Genomic DNA, 23,033 nt, shown 5'->3' on the forward strand with positions numbered 1-23,033 from the left:
GACACAAAAAGCTTTTCATGCGCCAATGTATGGAAGTTCAATCTTAGTTAAATCCTTTCTACTATGATTTGACACTAACTACTGTCATTTGGTATCAGCATCTTATCTGGTTCGTTTCTGGATCACTGAACTGAATTATTTCCAAACTGTAACTAATGGCGGGTCAATTTTTTTGATTATTGAAATTTTAAGATGCATATTTACCTAGTAAACAAACAATCGCATTGAATTGCCAATCGAATACATAAACAGTTTTATATATTCATCATTTTTCATAGCTGAAATTACTGAATACAAAAAGATTCATTGCGGAGGATGTTAAGCCATCTTCAATCGCTAATGTCTTCTGCCTCTAATTGGAGTGATATCAAAATCGTTGAGTGACATCGTGGAGTAAATTTGAAAGCTCAAGAGTGAGAAAGTTCCGTGTTTGCTTGATAATGAGGTAAAATTTGAATAGAGATCCTCATTAATTCATTTTTTAAGCATGGAGACTTGATGGGTTTGCTTAGTACGAACCAATAGCATATGTTGATTAAAAATTAGGTCATGATGCTGAAAAGCATTGCATTTTGCGTACATCGGTCGATACTAAACAAGGACAAAATATAACTTTTCCAAGGAGTAGATAAGCATATGACGCATAAAATTGGAGAAAACGGATTATAATTGCAGTGAGTAAAGGAAAGACGCCGTAGAGCCCGAGTCTCTTTGAAATTTATTTTCAAATGCAATTGAATCTTATTCAAAATAGGTATTCATCAGTAGAAAGATGATAAAAGTGACATAGTGTGATGCAGTATTATAAATTTAGAATGTGTTCCTTATGTTGTGTGGATCACGCCAAAAGATACGCATACAGATTATGTATGCGGACACAACTTAAAGAAAGGAAATTATCATTCAATTTGGCTAGTCTTACAGTCTGTTACATAAGAGCGTGGTCACTGTTACACGTAGATAAAAAATCAGAGCGTCCTGTTTCTTTTTCTATGCCATAGAGGGCACCTCAGTCCTTCATGCTTTTTGTAAAAAGTCAGCTCTCTGTCAAATTTAGTCTTCAATTGAGTGGTTTTTCGAAATGAGTGCTGTTTACGCCTCTCGCTTTGAGGCAATTTTTCTATGTTTGCATGAAAAAGGACCCAAATTAACGCAAACTGCTGCTGCGAAATATATGGGAAAGTCGAAGCAGTTCGTTAGCAAGTGGATAAATCGCTATAAAAAGGTCGGTAACGTTGATGATTTTCCTGATCGCGGAAATGCAAGCCAAGTCTCAAACAAGTCGGAATACAGGAAGCTCGCGCTTCGTGTATAAAGGTTTTGTGTTCATCTTATGTGAGAAACTTCAACGCACATTTTTCTGTCCGTATATAGCTACAAATCCAACATAATCCTTCATATTTTTCCAAACTACGAGACATACGTACATATTACAGCCATAGATATCACGCTCACCCTAAACAAACAAACTGCCTATTACCGAATACTGTACACATATATGCACGTATATCAATTGATCGTACCCATATTTCCGATTTACTTCTTATATCTATTTGAATTAGGCACTACCCGCAAAGTTCATTAGCACGCATATATTATATACCTACATACACACATGTCTGGTTGCCAGATAACTAAAAAACTAAAACAAAATAATTCTCTGCGACCCAATTCATAAGAACTCATTTCGTTCTGGTATTGACGAATTGATATGTGATGATGACGTCATGCAGGTTGTAGAGTGCACGAAATTCACAAAACAATGTGAAGTTTCATCCCCTATAACTTTGCTAATAATAGTTGGATTTTCTTCAAACTTGACCGAACCGTGCATTATATTCTTGATTACACGCATGCCAAATTTTGTACTTCTGGGATGAATATAAGGGGGTTGCCGGGTAAATTTCTAAAATATGGAAATATACTATTATTAACTTTATTTGTACAGATATCGGAACCGGATATATTTTGAGGCCTAGATTTTATAGAGATGCACCACTGTAATTTTTTTCAGATTTTTCGGTTGGATAGGTTCTGAGAACGAGACCTGTTACACTTTTTGGGGGTCATATTTTGAGCCCTCACTCGCTTATGTTTCACCCAATATCAAATATTAAACCAGTTTCGAAAAGTACTAATTGAGACCTTTCGTTTGATATCCCACATGGCTGTGAAAAAAAAATTTGGACCCTTCTTTCACTTGTATGGGGAGCCCCCTTAAATTTAACACAAGATGGTGCCACTTATTGCATGTAAAGGGAACACCAGATTACATACTCTCACCAATTTTCCTGACAATCCGGCTAGCCGTTTCCGAATAAATCGGGTGTGACAGACAGACACACAGACAGACGGACAGACAGACACCGTCTCGATTCTAATAAGGTTTTGTTTCACACAAAACCTTAAAAAAGACGAAAAAAAGATTCTCGCATTGTTCTCGAAAGATCCAACTTTGACTTTACGTGAAGCAGCTGTGAAATTGAAAGCAAAAGGTGTTGACATATCTTACGGAACGATTCGCAGGCACTTGCTTGCCAATAAACTGAAATATCGCAGTACTTTGGAAAAACCAATGTTGAGTGCAAAACACGCTGAAAAACGAGTGGAATGGGCGATGGAAAACTTGGACCGCGATTGGAGCAAAGTATTTTTTTCTGATGAATCCTCCTTCTGGGCATTTCCGAGCATCAAACACGCCTGGACAACCTCCACCAGTAGGATGCTTCAACGGACTGTTAAACACCACGTCAAGGTCCATGTTTGACGGTGCTTCTCAAACAAAGGTTTCGGTACTTTGTTCTTATTTACCGAGAATTTAAATGCCGAAAAAATGAATAAAATATATCAAAAGGCTTTGTTACCATCTGCTAAGCAATGATATATCAAGAAAAATGAAAGCTGGATCCTTCAAGAGGACAACGATCCGAAACATAGGATTCGAGCGTGTAGCGAGTGGAAGGCGCAAAACGGAGTTGTCATTTTAGTTTGGCCATTTCAGTCACGGGATGCAAATCCCATAGAAAATGTATGGGCTCTGATGAAAATGCAGCTTCGCAGAGGCAAGCCATGTAATTTTGATCAACTTTCTCGACAAATTCGGGAAATTTGGAGGTCTTTTCCGGTAGAATATGCAGAAAAACTAGTGGAAAGTATGCCCCGACGGTGCCAGGCCATAATTGACAATGCAGGAGATTGGACTTGCTACTGAGGTATTTGCATTGAGTATTGACGACCAAATTATCAATAAATTTGCGAATTTTCGAAAAATCAATTGTTGTTATTATTTAACAGTGACCACGTTCTTATGTAACAGACTGTAAATTCATTCTATTCTATTCGGATCACAATAATGCTACGTTAGTTTAGAGCCTCACTCATTGTACCATAGAAATATATGAAACTTTTCAGCCTCAAAATTTTATTGGACAAGATGTCGGATACCGGTTGACTCAGCCATGAATATTTACCTATATCCTATCAGCGTAATAAACACGGCCGAGCATAACGCTCCCACAATATACTATAGTTCTGTAGCATACCCTTAATGTCTTGAATTAAGTGCTCTAACACGCTTCAAGGCCCTGATCCAATTGGATTGTCACACCAAAAAATATTATTGGATGGCTCCACGATACTCACACGTGTATCCTCCTTACTTTTCAATTTTCTTCGATTTATCAATTCGCTTTCTTCCCACTAATTATCCCACAACTCCTACCTTTTCGGTGTCCATGTATCCATCCTTTCTGATTCCTTCCACTTCTTGCGACGCTTCTTATAATTCCGTGTTACATTCCTTCCTCTACTCCAACTATAACACTCGCTTCTAAAATCGCTCATAAGTGTAACGCTCATCGCTAATCACCAAATTATAAAGGTGAACCATTGCTTTCAACTTACTAAACGAGTTGTACACTGTTGTTAGATTCCATGCCGTCCAGCATATGTCTGTTGCTACCTACCCTCGAAGGTCTCAAGTTCTTATCAATTTCTTCTCGCCACGTCAAACTTTCCGTCTGGTGACATATCCCTTCTCGAATAGTTACATCCTCCGGCTTTGCACTGTCCTGCCAGGTATGCTCACTCTGCTTACAAATTTCTTCCTTCTGTTTCGTACCTTCTCGCATGGCCTTCTCCTGCCATTTTACACCTTCACTTATGACCTCTCCATGGTCTACTGCTTCTCGGCAATTTCGCTCATCCTCTTTAGTTACCTCCTGACTGATCACTTCTTGTGATTTTCGAATATCCTGACTAGACTGCAATTTGCCAACTTCTTCCTGCCGTTTTTCAACTTCTTGCATCATCTCTTTCATCGGTTTTGGAATCTTATTGGCGTTCTCACGCTGTATCACTTCCTCATACATGGAGCTGCCAAACAGTTAGCCGAAACCCTGTCCCAATATAAGGCTGGTGCAACAGCAAGAGATGCGTTGCACAGGGATCGGTTTCCTGGAGAAGAGTCACTACACATTCAGTAAACCATGTACTCGGAGTAGATTTCTTAGTCAGCCAAAAAATGAAACCAGCTGTTATCGACTTTGAAAACATAAGCGAACCTCTGCGCTTGCGAGGCAAATTTAGAAATATAAGCGTCATTAACGTTCACGCCCCTACAGAGGAGACTGTAGAGTCGGAGAAGGATACCTTCTATGAGGCAGTAGAACAAACCCTCGAAGCCTGTCCCAAATATGATATCAAAATAATACCTGGCGACTTTAACAGCCAAGTAGGGACGGAGCCCGTATTCAGGCAATACATTGCCCCCATAGCCTACATCAAAATACAAATGATAACGGACTGCGGATTATTCAATTAGCAGTGTCACACGAAATGGTTGTTGGAAGTACCTGGTTTGCACGGAAAGCGGTCCACAAACAAACGTGGGCCTCTCCAGACGGGACCACTTTCAACCAAATTCACCACGTGTTGATCGAACGCCGCCACCTCTCATCCTTGATGAATGCCAAAGCGTTCAAAACGTCACACCATGGGACCAAAGCTCTTATTACACAATACAACGATCTTGGGTGTTTAGCAAAAAAAATTACGATCTCTTGGCCGCGTTCGAGAGAAGAATCCTCCGAAGAATTTTTGGTCCCCTATATGAGGATGGACGGTTCCGTAGCCTACATAATGACGAAATCTATGAGCGATACCATGACCGTCAAACCCTGCGTGAGATGGAGCGATGGCGTAGGCCAGAACGCCAGGCAGCTTTTAGGGATATCGAATTGGCGGACCTCCTCGCAAAACCGGAATGTCTAGAGTTCCTTATGGAGGTAGACCTAGATCAGATACCGGTTGTTGCGGGGTTGATGATGATGATTTTTTTTATAAATGCACAACATACATCTCGACTGAAGCAAAACTATCGGAGATATATCTTAACCAGTCTAGAACGATGTGTTGTTGTAGGCAGTTGGGTGTGTACGTTACCAAGTTTCGTCTAAGTTTTCGTTTAGTATATAGCGGCGTCGTAAATTCTAAACCTTAGGCTAGAATTTTTGATCAACAAAAAAGAATGTATAGAGCATGTGCAGAAACGGATCGATACACGTTTACGAGCCCTAGTGAAGACGAGTGTAGTAAAGACGGTTGAACAAAAAGTTACCAGGAAAAGTCTTTCTGGTAAGGAAAAACTTACGCCTAAGATGATCGATAAGATAACAGTATATTATGGTTTAGCTATTCGTCGCAATCTTACCTTCTGTGGATAAAATGAAAAATGCCATTTGGACAACATACGAACACTACTCATCAATCGACGATAATCCCCACCATAATAAATGCCCGAGTGGCAAGGAATCCTGGTGTGAATTTCAAAGAGCTGCGGTGACAAATAATTTGAAGACATTTAAATACTGCGCTTCCTAATAACGTTCTTTGTGCTATAAAACCCATTTACGAGGATTTGAGCAAGGAGGTTCTTCTGCAGCGATGTCTCGGCGTGCTTACCCAAAACAGCAATGAAAGCCTCAATCAACTTGTCTGGAAAATTTATCCGAAATCCGTGAGCGGTACCGCAGTTCTGATGGAAATTTCAGTTAATATGGCAGCATACAATTTTAATGAAGGCTGCTTTACTCTTCTAACAATCACGCAAGACATGGGTATTAAAAGCGGATCAAGTTGTCAATAATGGGCCCGTACAGATGACAGAATACTCGTAAGTCGAGCAGACAAACAAGCTACAAACGAGAGCAAAGGTTAGATTTGCCAAAGACGAAAGGAAAAAGATACTGTGGACATCTTGAATATAGCTGTTTGTTGTACGGGTCTGGTATCGGTGATTCTGTGTAAGTATCTAATAAAAAAATCAAAAAACGCAATTTTTTCATGTGAGCGATTTTTAAAAAAGCGGTGACAGCTGCAATTAAAAAATTATTGCATCGATCCTTTTGAAATTTGGTACAATTTTCCCTGAATAATTAACGAGGTATTGCTGTCGAGTTTTTTTAAATTTTATTATTATTTTTTTATTTTACAGTAGCAAATATGCTGATTTTTTAAGCGAAAATCGAGTTCTTTTTTTACTTTTCAGTGTTATCAAAAATCGAAAAATAAAAACAAAAAAAAAAAGAATAAAAACTCGACAGCATTACTTAGGGAAACTCATAAACCAATAGAATCACTTTGGTTTTTTGTTTCAGATGTTTAAATCATGAGTTACAACCGTCACCGCAAAACGACTTTTTTTTGGAGACATCTCGGGAGATTTGCGGCCAATGGTTTAGGGTTTTTTTTCGCTGTAATTTTTAGCAAATATTCTTAACATGTTATTCTATAATCTTATATATAAAAATCAATTGCTGTTCGTTTGTCTCGCTAAAACTCGAGAACGGCTGAACGGATTTATCTTATCTTGGTTTTGAAATGTCCGTGGAGGTCTAGGGAAGGTTTAAAAGATGAGAAAAATTCGAATAATTGCCGGTAAAACCCTAAAAACAGCACTTTTCTTCTTCCTATATAAGTAGCAACGAACCAATTTGGCGGATCTTTTCTTTTGCGAACCATGAAAGACACCCTACAGTAGTCCATTTAGAAAATGGTCAACGAGTTTATTTTAATGAATCGAACGCGGCAGACAGAGCGGCACGTCCACCGTCGACAACATTAACAAGTTTCTTCACAGTCTGTCAAACTGATGATTTTGCTTGCACTTTGCTGTATGCTGACATGCCACGCTATTACACCTGGAATGCATCATCGAAATCGTTTCAGCGTCGAAAACAAGGAACACCAGTTGAAGGACATCCAAATGTATTTTCTTCAGACGCTCTGGGTCGCATCTACACAGTACATCCAAATAAGGATGAATGTTATTATTTGCGGTTGTTGTTGATGAATGTTCGTGGTCCGATATCGTTTAAACAACTGAGAACAGTTAATGAACAAATGTGTGCGACTTACCGTGAGGCATGTTAACTATTGCATTTACTTGAGAACGATTCGCACTGGGATGATACGCTCAAGGATTCCGTAATATCTTCATCGCCCCATCAAATTCATACATTGTCTGCGATTATCATATCGACATGTTTCCCCTCGAATCCAAAAGATTTGTGGATTAAGTATAGAAATGACATGTCTGAGGATGTTTTGCATAGTGTGCGCCGTCAAACTTTGAATCCTACACTACAAATGACTACAGAAATTTACAATGAGACATTGATCATGATAGAAGATATGTGTTTATTGATGGCAAATAAAGTATTGTGATCTGGTGGAATTTATTTCCTTGATGCTCCCGGAGGAACCGGAAAAACGTTCTTAATTTCATTGCTTTTGGCGAGGATCAGATCGCGAAATGATGTTGCTCTAGCGTTGGCTTCATCCCGAAGAGCTGCGACTCTGCTAGAAGGCGGGCGAACTGTACATTCTGCCTTGAAATTACCATTACCGAAACACCAATTTGCAACATCGCCAAAAATAGCGCAATGGCCAAGATCCTACAGGTATGCAAATTGATTGTTTGGGATGAATGCACAATGGCCCATAAGAGGTCACTGGAGGCACTGGACAGAACGTTGAAAAATCTTCACGACAATCAAACTATTTTTGGTGGGGCCATGATTCTGTTGTCAGGTGATTTTCGTCCGACTCCTCCAGTTACTCCCCGATGAACTAAATGCATGCCTAAAATAATCGAATTTGTGGCAGTATGTAAAGACACTTCAATTAACAACTAACATGCGAGTATTTTTGCAACAAGATGAAACTGCGAATGTGTTTGCGAAGCAGTTGTTAGACATTGGAAATAATAAAGTTGCAGTGGACTCCTCGACCGGATTCATCACGTTACCCACAGATTTCTGTCACATCACAGATTCAAAAGAGGAGCTTATTCAGCGTGTTTTCCCAGATATAGCGCAAAAGTTCAATAACGATAATTGGCTGGGTGAACGAGCAATATGGGCGGCGAAAAATAAAGATGTCGAGGATCTCAATGCGACCATTCAGAATTTTCTTCCAGGACAGTTGGTTTCCTTCAAATCAGTCGACACCGTTATGAACCAGGATGACGTAGTCAACTATCTCACGGAGTTTTTAAATTCACTGGAATTGTCTGGATTACAACCTCACAATTTGCAGTTAAAAATAGGGTCAGTTGTCATGATGCTGTGTAACATTAATCAACCTCGACTGTGCAATGGAACAAGACTGGTTGTGAAAAAGCTGATGAACAATGTCATTGAGGGAACAATCATAAAAGGAAAATACAAAGGAGAGGATGTCTTGATCCCGCGGATACCGATGATTCCAACGGATTTACCATTCGATTTTAAACGCTTACAATTTCCACTACGTCTGGCCTTTGCGATGACCATAAATAAATCGCAAGGACAATCGTTAGAAGTTTGCGAAATCAACTTGGAGTTTCCCTGTTTCGCGCATTGATAATTATACGTCGCGTGTTCGCCTGTCGGAAAACCGTCTTCTTTGTTTATTTACGCACCAAAAAACAAAACAAAAAATACAGTTTATGAGAAAGCTTTAAATTGATTAACAAACTGTATCATAGCTGTGTGTGTCTGTCGATATCAAATTTAAACCTTATAAATAGCCAATATCTCAGGAAAACTTTATTTTGTAATTAAGCAACATGATGTGTCGAAAATAATAATAAAACTTCATGCTTCATTCACAATATGCTTTTTTATTAAAAACGGATTCGTTTTGTTTGTTTTAAAATTATTTTATACAAAAGTTTAGGTCTTTTATTTGTCGGTTGAGGCGGTACGAAGTCTGCCGGGTAAGCTAGTATTATATAATTTTCATTTAATATGCATTGCCCGGATTTTGTAAAAAAAAAGTTAAAAAATGTCTTTTTTTCACCATACAAACCGTATCAACCCCTCCCTCCCCCTTAATAAGCAACCAATGTTCATTCTGCGATTTGTAAAAACCCCTTTCGCCACCGTTAAGGCTCCAAGGAAAGCGAAAATTCTCTTATGATGGTCAGTTCCTGTTTTCATAGAATTAATGAAAAAATTAACGTAACGTCACACTTGCGCGTGGATTCTGCGCATGTCCTACATGTATTGATGTTTCGGAGTGCTATCTCATGAAATTTGCCAAATCTATAATATGTTCATTGGAGAAATTTTCGAAAAGGTTTGCCAACGATTTGAACTCCCGGGACCATTTAAAATTAGAAAATTTCGTATATTTAAAGATAATATCCTCGTTCGCCTCCCTTTCACCGCGCACTTAATATAAATCGGACGTTAATACACCAATTTTAAGAAGGAAAGGGTTGTTATATGTGTGATTGATCGTTAGCAGCATTCATTGTGACGGGGTCCATAAAATATGAAGCATCTTAAGATGCTATTTAGAAGTGAGGTTTCGACTTGATACTTGGCTATAACGCATGCAGCCATGTGATCGTAACCACGTGGCCACTGACATGACACGAATCCTTGTAGAGGATGCGCAGAATCGGAGAAATGCATCCCGCGAAAGTATGGAATTAGACGACGTATTGGTGCCATTATTTGCTGCCACCATATAAATTCAAGCATTGGATCAAGAATTGATCTCCTATATGTGGTCGTCTTGAGCCAGATTTACTGAATATTTTTTCTGCAGTATATATTCCTTGTTTTGTTTATTATATTTCAATAGTTTTCTTACCATCGCCTTCACCTTTACTTTCGTTATCATGCTGGTAAAAAAATGGGCTATTCTGCCCATTTGAGATACGCGTTCGTGCCAAAATCCACTAACTAGATTCTTGGTTTAAAATGTTAGTCGCCAAAACAACATGAACTCAGATAACAGAATAAGAATTTTAAAAACATAATGAATAATAAAATACAACTCCGCGGTAGCCGGTCTCAAGCCTGGATGTGGAAGGAAGAGGGAAGATAGCTTCAATCTGAACGGGTGTACGCCACCGCAGCGTCTCAGAGGATAGGTAAGTGAAGTGCGGGAAGTTTTTAGTCTTGCAGAACGCTCTCTGAGGGAGCTATCACCAGACCTGGCATCTTGCTGGAATACAGACTTCTGTCTATCTATTTGTTCTAAATAGTTTAAGAACATATAGGTTTATCAATTCAAATATGCTTCTAAGTTGACTACGGTACTTATCGTTAATTGCTCTGTTTTTATATGTAGTCAACGTTCATACATTTAAGATTAAACCTATTTGCATCAATTTATAACAAATGTTCGAATACAAATCTTACTACCAAGTATTCTTTGTAATCAGTACTGCATAAAGGACAAATACTGGGCAAATAACACCATGAATAAATAATCTGTTCCCACAATGAAAATAATAAATTTGAACTTCAACTTTGGCGCTGGTTATACCATCATGTATACACGTAAGTGACAAGTACAAAACGAACGAATATATAGAGAAATTGTGGCGTGAATAAACTGAAATATAACTTCATACGTTCTATTACTGAATTCACTGAATAAAAAATGTTAAAAGTTCAAGGATATGTTATTAATTTCATTGATTTTCAGTTCTCAATACAATTGATAGATATCAGTATTCCAATTAACTATAACTTGGTGGTCTCTTGATTTGATTGGAAGGTCATGTCCTGGATTAAAATCTCAATTTGAGCAATGACTGTTTGAATATATCATTGTGCTTCCCTCGCTACTATGACTAAATCACTTCAATATTACAACGATTAAAATGAAGTGAAGTTTCATAAACAATAGAATGAAAGCAAAGTGACAAAAAGGACAAAGAGAGCTCGTGAAAGTTATATGGTGCAGTGAAGTGCAAGGAGAAGGAGAGCATAAATATTAACGTATGAGAATGAATTCATGTGGTATCATGACAGTTTTAGCCATGTGTAGAAATAATAGAATGAGGACTTTTTTTCATTGGGATAAGACAAAACCTTATTAAAATCGATTCCCTGTCTGTCTGATTGTCGGTCACACACACTTTTCTCCAAAACGGCTGAAGCGATCCGATCGAAATTTGGTGGATATATGAGAACTATGAAATTCTACGCAGCAGTAAATTGACGCGAAATCGCTAAGTTTGAACTGCTATAACTTTGACACTAATAGCCCGATTTCCATGGCATGCATATGCGTCGTCTATGCTCGTGCAAAATTTAATATTCCTAGAATGAACGTAAGGGAGGTTTTTCTGTCATTTTCTAAGAGTTAGTAATATACTGTTAGTAAGTTTATTTGAACAGATATCGAAATGGGATATATTTTGAAGCCTAGATTTCATCTAAGCGCATCTTCCTGTTTTTTTTTTCGGATTTTTGGATTTGGTAGTTTCCGAAAATGAGTCCTGTCTCACTTTAAGGGTGTACATTTTGACTCCTTACACGCGCACTTTACAATTCACGTCAAAACTAATATCAGGTTCGGAAAGTACTAATGGAGATCTTTCACCTGACATGACTGCATTCGATGAAAAAAAAAAATTACATCCCTTCTTTACACGTATGGGGAGCCCCCATTTAAACTGCACGTAAATTTATGTCACTCACTGCATGCGTGGGATTTCATAGTTCCCATATGTCCATCAAATTTTGCTGATAGGTTTACCTCACCATTTGGCGATGTTCCTTGGCCTCCCAGATCACCTGACTTATCACTGTGTGACTTTTTTCTGTGGGGGTACCTCAAGAACGGTGTTTATAGCCACAAACCAAGAGGTTTGGGTGAGTTAAAAAATGTGTCCGGATAGCTGAGTGGTTAGAGCGCAAGGCTGCCATACGTCGCGGTTAAAATCTCACTGGTGGCAGTGGAATTGGTATCGTGATGTGATCAGTCCACTCAGCTGTGAATGAGTAGCTGAGTCCAATCAGGGCAATAATCTCGGGCGAGAGCGATGTTGACCACATAGTGTACCGTTACGGTCTTGAATGAAGTGTTCTAACACGCTTAAAGGCCCTGATCCAATTGGATTGTTGCGTAAACGATTATTATTATTAAAAAATGCAATCGTTCAAGAAATTGCTGCTATCCCTGCAGAGACTTTGGTCCGTATGATGGAGGATTCCGAGAGAAGACTGGAGCCTTGCATCGTGCATGATGGACATCATCTGTCTGGTGTTATTTTTCATAAATAGGTCCCACTTGATTTATTGTCAATAAACATACATTAATTTGAAAATTGGCTGAGTATTCTTTATTTAAATCCATCTCCATCTTTATCCGCCCATCTCTGTGTGTTACCCTTTACCTATAGCAAGTTGAAATACTATGTTGTTTTTCAGTTTCCAGACGAATGGTTAACTTTATTGATTACTCCTTCAAATCTTCGAATACTACATTTCACGTAATGTTACTATGGTTTGGGATTCAAAGTAAATTCCCTGATTGATGGCACATTAAAATCTAAACGATTTTTTGTTCTTCGACCATGCTCAAGACAATTAATGGGTAGCAATCCAAGCAAACATAGCACGTGCAACCTATCACTTTAAGAGACACTTCAATGACCCATTAATCAAACATTGCTTTTAATCAACATTTCCTAAATAATTGACGACGTGCCTGAGAATTTCGGTATTTCTAGTTACATATTCGCTATCTTGACTGTCTTACACTTCCTTGCAGACATAGTCGCTTATCTATGTTATTTGTTGGATGAAATTCTTCGTGCTCACTGGGTAGGGATTTTTCTCGGACACTGAATGATCGATATTTTTATCAAATCTATTGTCGTTTGTTATTTAGAAGAATATTTTAAAGGTCTTTATTCAGGATTTATTTTCTGTGATGTTTTTATTGTAAAAAGTTTTCCATCATTCACTTTTGGCGGTTGATGCTCTGATGTAAACGGTACACTACAAATTTGACTTTCTGAATGTTTTATGAGAGTTCTGTTTATTTAAATTAGCCGTGAGCGAAATGAAATATGTATATCTGAAGCCAATGCTTTGAAGTTGGAAAAATAATTTCAAATAGAATGACATTCTAGGAGGCAGACGCTAAATCTGAATGCCTGTCGGGTGCACCCAATGGGAAGCTTGTTTCATAACCGTGCGCTAACATATATCAGACCTGCGTTGCAGGGGGTATAGTGCGCCAACCACACCTACGTACCATAGTACGTTAGGTTATCTGAAATGTACTTCAGCTCCCCCAGGACTTTCAGAGACGCTCGTACTCTTCCCCAACTGTCCGGTGCCAAATGCCAAGTTCTGCCCCGACGACCCACTCGTCGGCCATCTTGGAAGAGTGGATTCCACTCCATGGCGTAGCCCGCAATGCAACTGTCGCCCTCCTTAATGTGTGACCTATCCACTTTCACTTCCGTCTTCCGATCACAGTACGTACAGGTGCCAGGTCTGTGCGTCGACCATGTTCTTCATTTCAGATAGTATCAGGCCAGCGTACTCCGATGATATGACGCAGACAGGTATTGACGATAGCTTGGAGCTTTTAAGTAACAGTGGAGTTCATTTTCCATGTGCTACTCCCATATCACAACACAGAAAGAATTCTAGCACAGAACAGTCTCAACTTGATCTTTGTGTTAAGATAGCTGCATTTCCAGATCGTAGACAGAGCAGGGAAAGCAGATTTAACGCTGTTAATCCGTCGGACAACATCCAGTTGGAAGCCACTGTTGGCAGAAATATACAAATTGATCGAAGCATTTGACTCTCTGCCCATTAATGCAGATAGGGAGAGTGCAATGACCCGTCACACTGAGAACCTTGGTTTTGGTGGTGTTTATCTTCAGTCAAATTCTACTTGTGTCCTTTCCCAAATCCAAATCGCTATTTGGCCAAAGTTCATGACCCGGTAAAAGAGCAAAACAGATGTCACGAGTATAGCCGAGGTGGTTGAGGAAATGTCATAGTCCATTAAACTCCTCTACGTCCTCCGGACAAGGCAGCATGAAGAGCCTTGCCAATAACAAGAAAAAATAATATCGGTAACAAAATGCAACCATCGTGGACTCTGATTTGAACCTCAAAAATTCTCAGAGATTTTACCTCGGTGCAACACGTGTCATTTTATGCCATCATATGTCGATCTGATAATAGCTATTAGTTTCCGGAATATCCCTCCTGCATAGAACACGCCAGATACACTCCCTATTCGGGCTATCGAAAGCTTTCTCGAAATCAGTGAAGAACAACTGCAGCGAAGGTCTAAACTTCGTGCACTGTTCCCAAATGGTTCATAGGGTGTTGATGTGGAGGATCCAGAGCAGAAACCAGCCTACTCTCTATCGATTAAAGCTTTCAAAATGGTCTTTAATGCAGTTCAGGAGCAAGCTCTTTCGTGATGTGGCCATCCCCTTCCCTGATCAGCGCAAAAGCAAATTCCCGTTTGTCACGGCGTAAACTATCATCACGCAGTGCAGCAATTATAGAGGCATCATGTTGCTGAGTACCATCTATAAGATATTTTTCGCTATCATGCTAGGCCAGATAGCCCCATACGCCCAGAACATCATTGGCCCTTAATAAAGAGGGTTCACTTCAGGCAAATTAGCAACAGATCAAATTTTCAGCTGGAATATGGCCTTTGGTTGCGCCATCTTTTCATCGACTTTAAAGCCGCCTATGACAGCCAAGGTAAAACTGTACATGACTATGAAAGAATTCGGTATCCCGAAGAAATTGATACGACTGATTAGACTGACCCTGACCAATGTGCGAGGCCAGATAAAAGCAGCAGGATCACTGTCAAGACCATTGAACATTAACAAAGATCTAAGACAAGAGGATGCCCTATCATGCGTCCTCTTTCACCTGGCCCTGGAGAAAGTGATTCACGACGCAGATGTAAATGCGAGAGGCACCATCCTCTTTAAGTCTACCCAACTACTGGCCTTCGCTGACGATATTGACATTATGGGAAGAACAGCCCGAGATGTATGTATTCTGTTCGCAGTCATGCAGATCTTACGACGCCCCTTGGGGACGTGGCCGACGACCTGCGTAGCACTTAAGCGATAGCTGGATCATACAAGCGGTCGATATTAAACTTGAGAGGTTGCAGATTTCAAATCTCGCGAGAAGTGGCGGACGCAATACGCGAGCGAAAATAAGCGACCATCAGGTGGTGATCCTTTCCGAAGCCGATGTTAGCGCCTCTTTTGTTACGCACATCCAGGAGACAACTCTTAAATCTACTGCTGACCGAGAAGTGGTTGATCTGATTGGTTGTGCTGTGACAAACAATGTGCCACCAATGAAGAGGCGGTGGAAGTTGTAGAAATTCACAAATATCCCATCATTACTGTTACGGTCGCCAGGACCGCGTTTCTCCATGACATATCCGAGCCCACTTTGACATTCAGATCAACCATTACGATCACAACATCACGTTTAGGAAGCCTCCCCGAACTGTGTTTTATTGGTCGTGGAAATCATCCTTCTCTACTATATGGGAAGTCTCCGTTGGTTCAGAGCACAATTGTGATGCAACTTAACCTGGACCGAAATCTTGCAGTTAGAAGTCAGTCGAAAACCGGTTCTGAGGTCAAGAAAGAGCGCCTTGTGGTAGCCGTCAGAAACCACCCGACACCGGATTCACGTCTGCTACCACTTGGTGTTCCAGGATACAAAACCACATTGCCGCAAGAGGGAGAGGAGTACTTTCCAGTTTGCTAGCGCACAAATTTCTATCCCTTTAGTCGCCTCTTACAACAAGCAGGAAAGACTTGGATTCTAAAGCCACAACTCACAGGGCAGGCTAGTATTTAATTCGTGTCAAACGTCATACAGGGCTCTGGTAGAATTGCAATCTCCAATTTATCGTTTATAATAACATTTTTTTTTCTCCGAAAAATAACTTCATCAAAATGCTAAGCAATCAATACAAGGCTTTCTAATATTTGCCATGAGGGAACAATACTTATATACTTTCATTGTTCAAATAAATTGTAGGGAGAAACATCATTTAGACGTGCTAAAATTATTTACTTACCTCTTGACGTCGGATGATTCATAAGTATCGACAATGGGTATTCATCATCGTCTAAAATGTATTCAGTACCGTCACTATTTACCTTAAAAAAAAATTAATAAATGCAGTTAGTTTCACATTATCTTCACTTTTTTTAAATTTTTCTTACGAAACTTACTTGCACTAAACAATAATGTAATGGGTCAGCCTTATCTAAGCCATATTTCGTGAGCATTTCACGAACCACAGCTTGAGCACAATCACGTATGGATAATAACAATGTTTTATAAGGGACATCACGACATAAACTTTCGCCGTAGATTTTAAGTGTTCCACCTGTGAATGAAGAAATGGGTAAAAAAAAAATGAAATAGTACCATATATCACACTTAAAGATTTATTGCTTTATTAAGTAGTTAAAAAGTTAGATGCAATATGAAATTAATTCCCACCTGTATCTGGTCCTCCGTCTTTAGATCGAAACTGTTGCAATTTTTTCTCGAGTTTTTGTTGTCTTCGTCGCCGCATTACAGCTTCTGGGTTTGATATTGATCGGGTGAAGGATGTTTCTGGTAGTTCGGTGTATAGTTTTTCAGCTACATGATTTTCACTGTCTCCACCATCAGAATTTAGTTTAGCTAATTTTTCCCGTTTTTTCTGTTCCTTTTTTTCGCGTTTCGATAATTTTCGTTTGAAATTTGTATCTGCCGTTTCAATCTGCTGTAATACGGGGAGTAAAAATATATGTGAGAATATCTTATTTCCAATGGAGAGAGCATAATTTATAGTTAGACCATCGATGAAAGATGGTATATTGTTTTCCTTCTTTTCCTCATATCGAATTTTAAGGGGGTCATCCTGAGTGTCGGATCCGAGGAATCGATTTTTTTTGTATCAGTTGTATCTAGATATAGTGTAGAATATATGGGCAAAATGATTTTTTGATAGTCGTCCGGAAATTGCAGTGTTAAACAGGCATGTGATATACATGCCAGGTTTATGTTGATCGTCATAATAAAGCGCGTATTTATCGGTCCGAATTTGCTTAAGGGGGTCATCCCGTGTGTCGGGTTGGAGAAATCGATTTTTTTTTTTTACATGAATTGTATCCATATATAGTGGAGAATATGTGGGCAAAGAGATTTTCCGATATTCCGAGTCGTTCAGAAATTACAGTGTTAAACAGGTAAGGAGTTTGCAGCCGCGGCTAGAGTACTCGATGAGAAAGAACATCGAATCTTCTTTTACCTGTTAGTTTTTTACCTGAGCCTTATAAATTCGAACCCAGGTATAAATATAAAAAGATGGAAAACCAATCAATTGTCTAAACTTATTTGATGTTTGGAATAAAAAGGATAATCCAGTCTAGAGTGAGCACTGAAAGGCTTCCAAGCTATACTCAGTTATATTTTGTTGTAAGTATTGTGCTCTTTGTGTGTTCAGTGATTTTTTTAAATGAGTCGTACGAAGGGAGATCGCTTTAACGTTCAACGTCATGCTCGCACTAAAAAACGAGTATTTCATGGGAATCGATACTTATCAGAGAAGAAAAAGGACTTCGCATCAACATCAGTAAAGAAACTTAGCAAGCATGAACATGGATGTTCCAATTGCGACAAGTTTTGTATATTGTATATTGGATTTTGTTGGAGTTTTCTCCGGTATTTCTGCAAATTTCTGCAAATAATAAAATATACGTAGTAGTAAAAAAGGAATGCGTAAGGCATATAGAGAAAAGAATGGGAACGCGGGTTAGAAATGAAAAGAAGAATCACAAAGGCATTGGTGGAAAAGGGGCTGAAAAACTTACTGATAAGGTTATTAACGACCTCACTACATTTTTTGGGCTAGCTATTCGTCGACACGCAAATTCGATAGAAGATATGAAGCAAGAAATTTGGGCAACTTTCTTCCATAAATGTTCTACAGACGAAAATCCAGCATCAAAATTGTCCAGCAGGCGAGGACAGTTGGTGCAAATGAGCAAAGCGGAAGCTAAAGGAGAACTGGATAGTTTTCACCACGAGAAGGCACCTTTGACTGAAGAAGTTCAAACAGTCATCAAACCAATCTACGAATATTTGTCACGAGATGATCTCTTGAACAGATGTTTAGGAGCAGAGACCCGGAATAACAATGAGTCGTTAAATGCATTGATCTGGACTTTCGCTCCTAAACACCTTGATTTTGGGGCCAAGGTCGTAGAAATAGCCACTTTTCTGGCTGTAATTATTTTCAATGAAGGATTCAATGGCATTCTCAAAATCCTAGTGACAATCGGATGTCAAGTTGGTCACATATGTCAGGTTTATACCGACCGCCGTAATGAAGTGCGAATTTGGCGGTCCGAACGATGATCGACTGACCTCTCTAAAAGAGCTAGAATTGAAACCAGAGAGCAGCAATCGGCCCCACAAGACTTTTTTGAAGAAACGGAGGGCACTCTCTATGAACCAGGTATAGGAGATTGATGGTGAATTAAAATTTTACTATTGATAACCACATTTCAATTTTCAAATGCGTTTTTCTCGGAACTACATCTTGAAAATCGGCTGCCACCATAGCTCAAAATCTATCCAACCAAATTCTTTGAAATTTTCACGACTTCTTTAATACATATTTCTACGGTCCACAAACTAGGATAATTGCAATCGGACGGGTCGTTTTTTTTTATTCATAAAAAAAGCCGTAAAAAAACACCAAAATCCAAAAAATTAAGTTTAAAAGCCCACCAAAAATTTACCTTTTAATATTTTCTAATTATCCTAGTTTGCGGACCGTAGAATATTGTCTACATTAAAATGCCGTTTAGTTTTTTTTCCTCAGATGAACACAGCGCCCTCCAGCGTGGCAGCAGAAAAACACCTTTTTTTGGAGATGGGTGCATAAATTGACACGTATTTCGAAAACTAGCAACAATATCAAACTGGAAAATTTATGACATATACTAGAGATATCAATAAACATATGGTGAAAAAATCACGTTTCTATCTTCACCCAGTCCTCCAAAATAATTTTTCAAAAAAAGAAAAAAAAAACGGCCTTCACACGGGATGACCCCCTTAATATTATGTGATGTTCAGGAAATGTACTTACACTACTTTTTTGATCTATGTTCCTTAATAAAAACCTTCCTTCTCTATCATCGATATGCCAATTCAATTGTACTAATAAGGGTTTTTCGTCTGGATTAAGTTTTCTTTCTTCGCCATTAGCATGCACTTCGTACAAGGCGTAGTTAGGAAGAGATAGCATACGCATATCCGGCCGAAATTTTTCAATTAACGTTTCTGAAAACAAAGGAACAATAAAATTTACATAAAATATATATGAAAATGTCGCTAATTACCTATCACATCTGAAACAGTAGCATCTGATGCTACTCGAATACATTTTGTTGCTACCTTTTGACCTGCATCTTGAAAGTAAAATCGCATAACGCCATGAAAAAGCAGATTCTGGAAATATATGAAAGAAAACCATAACATGAGATGAATAATAATCAGTTTTTGTTTGTCAGATCACTTACTTCGTCGGGTTCTGATAGTGCAAATAAGTCTAGTCGATTTGCATTCCATTGTTGAATAACTGAACGAACTGCTTCTCTATCCAACATTCGTTTTTCATGTGTCGCCATTGTTCAATACCTGAAATTGTAGAATAATCGGAAAAGACATTTTTTAATATATATGTATGCAGATATAAACAAATAATAAATTAGATATGCAATTCGTTGTCTAAATAACTGCCGTGTTGCGTACAGGTCCATAAACGCTATTCTTATCCATTTATGAGGTGCAGTTTTATGAAAGCAATGTTGCAAAAGGTAAGGCTAGCAGGAAGGATGTGATATACAGCGTCGCATTAGGACGATAGTAAGACTGTGTTTGGAAGATACAGTACGAAATATCAGAAGTATTTTTCGGGTTTTACATTCTAGCCAAAGAGTGCTCATTTAAATGCGTATGGACGCTAGATGTACAGTCATCCAACGTGGCTCAATTCAATAATTTTTCGATGCAAGGAATGTAAGAGTTGACTATTAGGACCAATCATTACTAAAGGTTATTAAGGAATTATTCAAGAATGATCAAAATAACTGCTCGTCGTTCCAACAATTAACATTAAGTCTCTGGAATTCATAATTACGTTATTCATACGCTCAAGTAAAGAATATTTATTTTTTAACTGTTCACTCTCGTCATTTAGTCGGCATAACGCAATCCGAATCAAGAAGGTAATTTGTATGCCCTCCAAATGACTACGCTACGCCACTTGTACTTCGAACAATGGCTTATACTTCTGAAATGATTGAAATTCCAAACATAGCAAGGCATTGCTCACTCACCGAACACAAAACACCTTTTTAATGTCTACAAAAAAAGTCATGATCTGTATGAAGAGACGACGATCGTTATTTCTTTACTTGCCGACCCATTTTCGAAATACATTTGTGTTGAATTATTTAAAGGTATGCTGAAGGCAGGAGATTTGAATTGTAACGGACATGAGAGAGTGACAAGATTGAAATAACTCGAGTATCTGTAAGTAAATATAACCACTTTTCCGGAATAAGGACGCTTTTAACTAATTTTTAAGTAGTTTTGTTTTTGTTGAGTGAAAACATCACAAGATACTTTTAACGGAAAATTTGCAGGAAAAACTATATGTCATATCCTAGAGTACTGCAGTCCCTACTTGCCGATAAATTAAAGCGACGAGGTATACTCCAGCAACAACAAATGTCCAATTTAATTTAATTGCTTTACTTTTTCATGGAGCCAAAAAGGCCATATTTTCATTTTTGAATGTTTGATGTTTTCAAAAAAGGTAGTAGCCTAAATTGCATTCAAGCTTTTGTTCTCTGGCATTCCAAACAGATCTAAAAATTGATTCGGAACATTATACATTTTTTAATGACAAGCTATTCCTTCAAAAGAAAAAAAATCAAACCGCAAAATTTAACCCATCCCCTTAACATAAAAAAAGATATCAATCCACACTTCCGACCAAACATTTACATCTTCAGGTAGAAAGCAGAAAATTTGTTACAAGGAATTTTTAACGAGGGTCGGACACAAATTATTACATCGCTGTATATGTTCAATGATTTGTGCAAAAGAATTGAAGTGAGGAATTCAGTACCCTAGGTTACAATTTTATATCTTTGATCTTAATTGAAAATAATACCTATTTACATCTGAATACGAATAGTCTTCGGGTTTGAAAGTCAAGATTAAGTCAATTGTTTGGACGTGATTACGAAATGTTTACTTTTTGATTCAAGTGATAATAAATCATTCTGTTTTCTACATTCGTGAGATTTGCTTATCTACCTATACGTCAGTTAGGTGGTTAAAAAATTCAACAGGTTGAATATGATTACGAACTCTCTGTTGTGTACAAACAAGAACTTTGTTTTGAAAAAAGATTTAATGCAATATGGGGACAGTGTATAATAAGTCTGTTCAACTTATCTGAAAAGATTCAGACTAAATGACTAGGCGTGGTAAGAAAGTATCTTTTACAGAAAGACTGTTTCCAAAATTTATAGTGTTCAAGAAATATATATCGGAGGGAACAATGCCCTCACTTCTGTTCTGTTTACAATAATTCAACCCGTCAAAAAAGGTTTTAAGGCTACGAAAAATGTGTAATTATGCTGGAGGTGGTCAAAGGGTAGTATAGGTCGTCCCACGATGGAGCATAAAACCTGGGAAATGCCTGCTGAACCAACACCAACAGCTCTACTATCAAACCCTATCTCCTCCTCCACGTGGTGATCGCTGGGAGCTCTTTCGTAAGGAAAAGCTGCAGACGGAGAAGGATGAAGGCGAGTCTCCGGCGCCTAAAAACGGGACAAACTATACCAATTGGTCCTCCAGGTTGGGGGTTGGGTAGGGCTAACAACCCTACACGGAAAACCGATGTTACGGAGCCACGAAAGGAGCCTCGGACAGGATGGACTTTAAAACGACGGACCCGGCAACGACAATGGATCAACGATTTGCGCATTTTCTCATGGAACGTGCGCTCCCTGTACAGAGATGAAGCTGATGAGCAGCTAGCCGATACCCTGTCCCAATATAGGGCTGATATAACAGCACTGCAAGAGATGCGATGGACAGGGACCAGTTTCCTGGAGAAGAGCCACTACAGCATATATTATAGCGGTCATCCAGTAAACCATGTGCTCGGAGTAGGTTTCTTAGTCAGCCAAAAAATGAAACCTGCTGTTATCGGCTGTATAAACATAAGCGAACGGGTATGCACTCTGCGCTTGCGAGGCAAGTTTAGAAATATAAGCCTCATAAACGTTCACGCCCCTACAGAGGAGACTGCAGAGTCGGAGAAGGATACCTTCTACGAGGCAGTAGAACGAACCCTCGAAGTCTATCCCAGATATGATATCAAAATCATACTTGGGGATTTTAACAGCCAAGTAGAGAAGGAGCCCATATTCAGGCGATACGTTGGCTCCTATAGCTTACACGAAAAAACAAATGACTGCGGATTATTCAATTAGCAGGGTCACATGAAATGGTTGTTGGAAGTACCTGGTTTGCGCGGAAAGCGGTCCACAAACATACGTGGGCCTCTCCAGACGGGGCCACTTTCAACCAAATTGACCACGTGTTGATCGAACGACGCCACCTCTC

The 23,033-nt window shown here is 38.9% G+C and overlaps 1 protein-coding gene across 5 annotated transcripts in view; it reads right to left on the reverse strand.

Moving 5' to 3' along the window:
- The window catches only part of LOC119660448 (afadin), a 110,881-nt gene that overhangs the window by 34,295 nt on the left and 53,553 nt on the right, over window positions 1-23,033 (reverse strand). For 4 of the 5 annotated variants that reach the window (XM_038069001.1, XM_038069005.1, XM_038069003.1 and 1 more), the window contains exons 2-7: window positions 19,904-20,021; window positions 19,724-19,832; window positions 19,471-19,664; window positions 16,827-17,094; window positions 16,553-16,710; window positions 16,396-16,477 (exon numbers count right to left, since the gene is read on the reverse strand). In XM_038069001.1, coding sequence (XP_037924929.1) covers window positions 16,396-16,477; window positions 16,553-16,710; window positions 16,827-17,094; window positions 19,471-19,664; window positions 19,724-19,832; window positions 19,904-20,011 — 919 coding nt within the window. In that variant the 5' untranslated portion in view covers window positions 20,012-20,021. The remainder of the gene's footprint in view (window positions 1-16,395; window positions 16,478-16,552; window positions 16,711-16,826; window positions 17,095-19,470; window positions 19,665-19,723; window positions 19,833-19,903; window positions 20,022-23,033) is intronic. The other variant, XM_038069004.1, reaches the window with a different exon arrangement.

This window comes from Hermetia illucens, chromosome 6, assembly GCF_905115235.1.
Source record: "Hermetia illucens chromosome 6, iHerIll2.2.curated.20191125, whole genome shotgun sequence".
Taxonomy (NCBI): Eukaryota; Metazoa; Arthropoda; class Insecta; order Diptera; family Stratiomyidae; genus Hermetia; species Hermetia illucens.